The sequence below is a fragment of the Orussus abietinus genome, unplaced genomic scaffold (assembly GCF_000612105.2).
Source record: "Orussus abietinus isolate OABI.00-Male unplaced genomic scaffold, Oabi_2.0 scaffold87, whole genome shotgun sequence".
Lineage (NCBI taxonomy): Eukaryota > Metazoa > Arthropoda > Insecta > Hymenoptera > Orussidae > Orussus > Orussus abietinus.
This window is the reverse complement of record NW_019396015.1, coordinates 429,918-436,082: the sequence shown is the minus strand read 5'-3', so window position 1 is coordinate 436,082 and position 6,165 is coordinate 429,918. Positions and strand designations below refer to the sequence as shown.

At 33.6% G+C, this 6,165-nt stretch overlaps 1 protein-coding gene across 6 annotated transcripts in view; it reads left to right on the top strand.

The window, feature by feature from the left end:
• Positions 1 to 1,583: 1,583 nt before the first annotated feature.
• LOC105703795 (tyrosine-protein phosphatase non-receptor type 4) overlaps positions 1,584 to 6,165 on the top strand; it is a 13,965-nt gene continuing 9,383 nt past the window's right edge. For 3 of the 6 annotated variants that reach the window (XM_012432472.2, XM_012432473.2, XM_012432469.2), the window contains exons 1-8: positions 1,584 to 1,734; positions 2,459 to 2,542; positions 2,860 to 2,945; positions 4,771 to 4,982; positions 5,159 to 5,290; positions 5,471 to 5,519; positions 5,699 to 5,866; positions 5,975 to 6,095. In XM_012432472.2, the coding sequence (XP_012287895.1) occupies positions 4,833 to 4,982; positions 5,159 to 5,290; positions 5,471 to 5,519; positions 5,699 to 5,866; positions 5,975 to 6,095 (620 nt within the window). In that variant the 5' untranslated portion in view covers positions 1,584 to 1,734; positions 2,459 to 2,542; positions 2,860 to 2,945; positions 4,771 to 4,832. Of the gene's footprint in view, positions 1,735 to 1,882; positions 1,962 to 2,352; positions 2,543 to 2,859; positions 2,946 to 4,770; positions 4,983 to 5,158; positions 5,291 to 5,470; positions 5,520 to 5,698; positions 5,867 to 5,974; positions 6,096 to 6,165 lie in introns of those variants that run through there. The other 3 variants (XM_012432470.2, XM_012432471.2, XM_023434654.1) reach the window with 3 other exon arrangements.

Sequence of the window (6,165 nt, the reverse complement as noted above, 5' to 3'; positions counted from 1 at the left end):
CGTACGAAATCAGAGGGCAGCACACGGTGCGATCGCGCGACCCTGCACGTGAGCAATCTCCCAACTCATCTCTGTGCAATGGAGACATACGATTTACTAGAGCCAGGCTCGATAAATCTCGGATTTAGAAGTTACGAAGCTTAACTGGTTTATAGTAGGTTAGACCGAGTACAAACCAGTTAAATTTCGGTTAAATCGAGTTGTGCAACCGGGCCTCAATTTGTTCTGTTAGGTCCGATACCCACAACTCGAGTTAACTAGAGTTCGTTTACAACAGGTTTAAATCAAGTTTGACTGGGCCTTAAACATGCTGTAAACCAGTTAACTCCGGTTAAATCAAGCTCTGAAACCAGGTCTTAAGATACTTTTCCTATTGACTACGTTCCCATCGTACTCCTCAATTCGGGATTAATCGGATCCGAATCTAGTAAATCGCATCTCTCCATCGCATTAATAAATGCGCAAATTTGATTCTGAGCGTCTCGATTGGTCTCGATCGACACTTGAAATCGAATTTACTGAGTTTGGACCCGATAAATCTTGGATTTCAAGGACGATGGAGATGAAGTCATAGACTAAGGGGGTCTATTACGTAAAGCAAATTGAACGAAAATATAAAAAATGAGTAGCTCACGGTATTACGGAATGTTTTTAGTGGTGAAAATGTGGGACCATTCATATGAACTGTCTCGACACAAATTTTTAAGCGAAATAGTGAAGCATACAAGAAAAGATAGAAAAATAAACACTGTGAACGCCATCTTCCACGAATTATGACACCAAAATTCAAAATGGAAAACTTCCTGGGTGTTTTGATTTTTGGCAACAATCGTATTCGGGGACGTTATAATAACCTTATTAGAAGAAGAAGAGAATTACGTGATGCCTCAGACCCATTTTCGTTAGAAGAAAGGGAATTTACTAGTATGTACATACAGGTTAGTTTTTGTTATTGCGAGGTTATATTCATTATTAAGCATTGAAAACTGTTAAATAATTCATGCTTACATGACATGATAAGAAAATTATATTGTTAAACTTCTAATTATAGTACATGTAAATATGAATGTAATGCATATTTAAAAAATATAGATAGACTCTAGTCCTCTTCTTTACTTTTAACGGCTTTCCATTCCCCCGTCTTTCCTGCCTATAATGCACTACCTCTCAACAATTTTCGATTTACAAGGTATGTACCTTTATTTGCAATATTACTAAACCGGAAGTGCTAGTGATCTCGTTCTTTCACATAGCGAATACGTAATTTGGGGAATAAACTTATGTGAAATGACAGAGCGAGAAGTGAGCGCTCTCGTCAAAAATATGTAATAAACAGCCAGGTTCGATTCTACAACTTTAATTGACCGAAGTTCAACTGATTTAGACATAGTTTAAAGCAGCGTAAACGGATTAAACTCCGGTAATCCAGGATTGTGGAACTAGGACTTACTAGTTTTCCTCCAGAACCGACTGCAGTGCCACTGTTTAATACTGGATCAATCTGATCGGCAACATGGAGTCGCCATTAAGTTTCGCATCTACTCTCTCTTTGATTCCGTGACTAGTCGGTGGTCGGACGAATTCGTAACGTGATGCTCTCACGCAACGTGAAGTATTTTTATTTGCAACTCCATTTGGTAGGGTCCCAGCAAAAAGTACGTTTCCGAGTTACGTTTCGTCTACGTCAGTGCCTTCTTATCATTGTTGGCGCACCCGCTGGAAACGAGGCGGCCAGTGAGTTATTACGAAATCACCGTGCGTGTGACAGTAGTCGACAGTAGCAGATTAGCATAGTGGTTGTCCGGCGTTGTCGCCCGTACCCGTTCCAACTTGTTACCTCCGGTTCGCGTCAGGGAAAGTGTTCAGCCCGTTTTCCTTTCAGATCGACCCGAGCCTCGACCTAATAATTACAATCCCCGCTTTATTCCGAGGACTCGTCGGTCTCTAGTTTTTGCCAGCCGGTATGTTTGTACCCGTAGGATCCGCTTTAAATTTCAGTCGGGGCAATTGACTAGATGCTCTTTTTTAGTTTCCTAATTTGAATTTCTCGAAATCCTGACTCAAATCTTAGTGTTGATTTGTCAGGCTTTTCTTATTGATGGTAGCTCCAGAGACTGGCATTACATTGAAATAATCTAATTATTTGAAACTGACATTTGGTTTAATTTTTTTTTTTAATAATTAGTACCGATAATAAATTTTAAAACTGAGATGAATTTCCGGTAGGAATGTCAATTATGAGATAAGAAAGGAATCCAATCAATAATAAAAAGGACAGTGGCATAGGCAGTAATTGGGGTAATTGGAGTTAGTCTGGTAATAGGGACCATAGATGTGAATTTAACATTTGATATGTAACAACTGCAGATAATCAGTTTCTTTATTTACTGACAGTTTTGAGTAAATAAATAACTGTTTAATGTATAATTTGTACTAAATCTTGTTTTATTATCAATAGAAGTAATGGAGGATTAAACTTATTTCACCAACCGTAAGGAGTTTGGACAAAAATCTGTGAAATTGGCACGATTATATTATGAATGTAAGTTAATATTTTATTAAGTTGTTAAGTGTAAGAACATATTTTGGAAGATGAGGTTGTTTATTAATAAGTTGCTTATTAGTAGTTTTTTTGCATATAACTCTCATTGTAATACATAATGAATATAATAAAAATAATACAAAAACTTCAGTTAGCTGAGTCTACTTTGTGCAAATATTTTTAAAGTGCAATAATTGTGAAAAAAGGATACATACTATGTGGGATTTTTGTGTCTTGCGTATTATTTTTTCAATCATCACTGAAATTAGGTGACTGACTGAAATTCAAATGTTAATAGAGTATGATTTCATTTTTAGAAATGACCGAAGGACCAGTGTAGAAAGTAACTGCAGGGAGTCTGCTGGAGAACGTAAGACTTGGACAGTTATAACGTATCATGAGCGTAAGTTTTAAGTCTATTTCAGTGAATTTATATGCATTTCACCATGTTGGCATCTTTAGAAAATGTAGTGTTTCTCTAACAGTGATGGCTGATTCATAAAAAGTTAACATCCTAAATTTACTTTTTACTTATGTATTTAAAACCATTCATATATACTTTTATCTTTAAATGTTTGCCTAATGTATCCAGTAAATATTTTTATTTTCCAAGAAGTTGTAAACTGGGTTTAATATAAATATATATCAACTAATTATGTTTCGGTATATAATGTAACTAAAGCTACTCAATATCTGTAATAAGATTAAATAAGGATTCATAATATTGTAAATCCACTAAACTGTCCATAGGAATTATTACCTGTTTATATGAAACGTTGCACCTTAAAGAAATGAGTATTCTTTATCTAAAAAAAGAGATTAAACATCTTTCAAATATGAACGATTACAAAGAGAAATTTTATTTCTACTGTATATTATATTATTGTATACAAAGTGTTAAATTTAAACATTAAATAACTGTTATTAATTATTTACCACCTTGTGGATAATAACTAACTTTTCGTCATATGATTACATTATTTCATAGTCTTATAACTTTTAAGAGATTTGTTAATTTAATGGAAACACAGAAAATCCATTGCATCTTTTGAATGCGGCAGCTTTGTCCATTTCATCGAAACTATTTTGAGAATGCCTCATTACCGGCAACACGGCCAGTGAATAGTTACCGGCATGGTTACATAACTCCCGCTGGATCACTGACCTAAAATCGCAGTAAATTTAGTCTCGATGACATCCATGGAATGTAATTAAATTTTTGTTCGCGTTTGAAATCCAAGAGCTATGTAATGTAGTTCTGTGCTTAAAATAGCGCAGCATTAACTGCTCGACGAGTTGAAGAACCTATCATTTGACTTAACCTTACAATTCTGCTTTGTAAAATTAAATGTTGTGAGAATGATAAAAGCATTTCTCATTTAGTGTTGTTGATTATGTGAGAATGTGTCGAGTGTTGTGCACAATGACATGGAGTTATACGGATTCTTATAAGTATTTCTATGTCTTAGCATGCTGAAATATATAATCGATTTTAACTAACTCTACCACCTGTCAATTTCATTTTGATAAGTATATCTAATTTTAGATTTTTTGGTTGCATGTGCATCAATAATAAAATATTGAAGCAGTGGATGTTTGGTACAGATGATAGTACATAGCTCAACTTAACCTTATTCTTATTATATTTTGTGATTCTGAATATCGAACATTTAATAGGAAAATTGTCATAATAATGCTGTCAGTTTCATATAAATTTGTACATAAGGTCTGCAGTAAAAATGTAGGTGGTTTTAAATTGTTCTGCTTATATGCTTTAGCGATTTCATATTTGTAATCAATTTTAATTTAATTTCAATTTTTCTCCAAATTAGTGCATTTCAGTTAAATGTTGGTTACATGTGTAATATAACTTAGTGCAGTAATTGATACGTAATATTCAGAGAAGTACGTAACATAACCTTATAATTTTCCCATGTGAGAGTAAATATTAGCTAAGTGATATTACATGATGAGAACGTTTCTTTTATATTATATTGCATACGCATTTGTTATAAATACAAAAAAGAATAAGTGATCATATGGATTTTTATAAACATCACGCATTGATTTGACATTTCAAGGTATATAATCGATAACAATCTATTGATTTTTACTAAAGAAGCAATTCTAATTTTAATTTGAAATAATGTTTATTTTATGGTTAAATTGATCTTGATATTAATATTTTTATAGACATTATTAAAGTTCAGTGTATCGATATGTTACAGGTGGTTGGAGTGGCGGAGAGGTGGTGCCGCGAAGGTGGTTGACTCGCCTTTGGCTTCGTGAAATGATCGAAAGTGTATCTCGTCGAGCGCTGAGTGGCTCCAGTGGGAGCTACCACGTTCGCGGAGCCGAACTGGCGCGGGATCGGAGATTGAAGTCCCTTTCAGCAACCGTTGTCTTTTTAGATGACACTCAGCATACATTTCAACTGGATGTAAGATATTTTTCGTTTACTTTATAGTACAGAACCTTTTTCATGAACATCTGAAGACTTTAGACTTTATAGTACAGAACATTTTTAATGAACATATAACTTAATTAATTATTTAACTTGTATTCAGATAAATAATTAAGAAATTATAGGGTACAGTAAATTACATTTGATTTCAGAAAAGAGCAAAGGGTCAGGCTCTCTTAGATCTGGTATTTCAACATTTGGAACTTATAGAGAAGGATTACTTTGGTTTACAATACACTGACAATGGCTCGGCACCGTCTGGATGTCCAAACCCTGATATAATGGTATGCACATGCCGTCATACGCCTACATTATTTTTTGTATTATACATCATATTTTCATATTAAAGTAATTGGTTTTTTACATATTGTATTAAAGTAACAAATGATACCAATATCCATGTTTTTGGAAAAATCAGTAATTTATTATTATATTTGTTTAATTATTTGTACATTTTGTTGTAGCGATGGTTGGATCCTTCAAAACCTGTGAAGAAACAGTTAAGAAGTAAGGGTAAAGGTCGTTCTTTTTAACCTATTAATTTTAGCATTTAAGTGCAGTAAATGACGATAATAATTACGTTAAAAGTAATACTCATCTACATTTCGATATTCTTACTAACTTTGATAATTCACGTAACACCTATCTAAACATTTAAATACCACATTGATATTTTAACATTATTATTATAGGTGGACAGTTCTTCTTTAGGGTTAAATTTTATGTATCCGATCCAAGTAAACTTCAAGAGGAATATACCAGATATCAATTTTATTTACAAATTCGAAGAGATATCCTTCATGGGAGACTTCAACTGCCACCAAGTACAGCTTGTCTCATTGCCAGTTATACCGTCCAATGTAAGTAGATTATAAAAACGTATTGTGTTCATTTAACGTATAGAATAAATGGCAACATTGACAATAGTAATTACATGTTTTCAATAACTTTTGTTCCTAAAATAATAGCTGAATTGGGAGATTATCACCCCGAAGAGCATGGTCCAGGATATCTTTCGCGTCTGCAACTGATTCCTGGTCAGACGGAGGAGATGGAAAAGAAAATTGCAGAGTTACATAAACTTCACAAGTATGATCACTAATTTACTAGCTGTATGATCTATGTTTCAATTTATATTGTAACTTTTATCATAATTTTT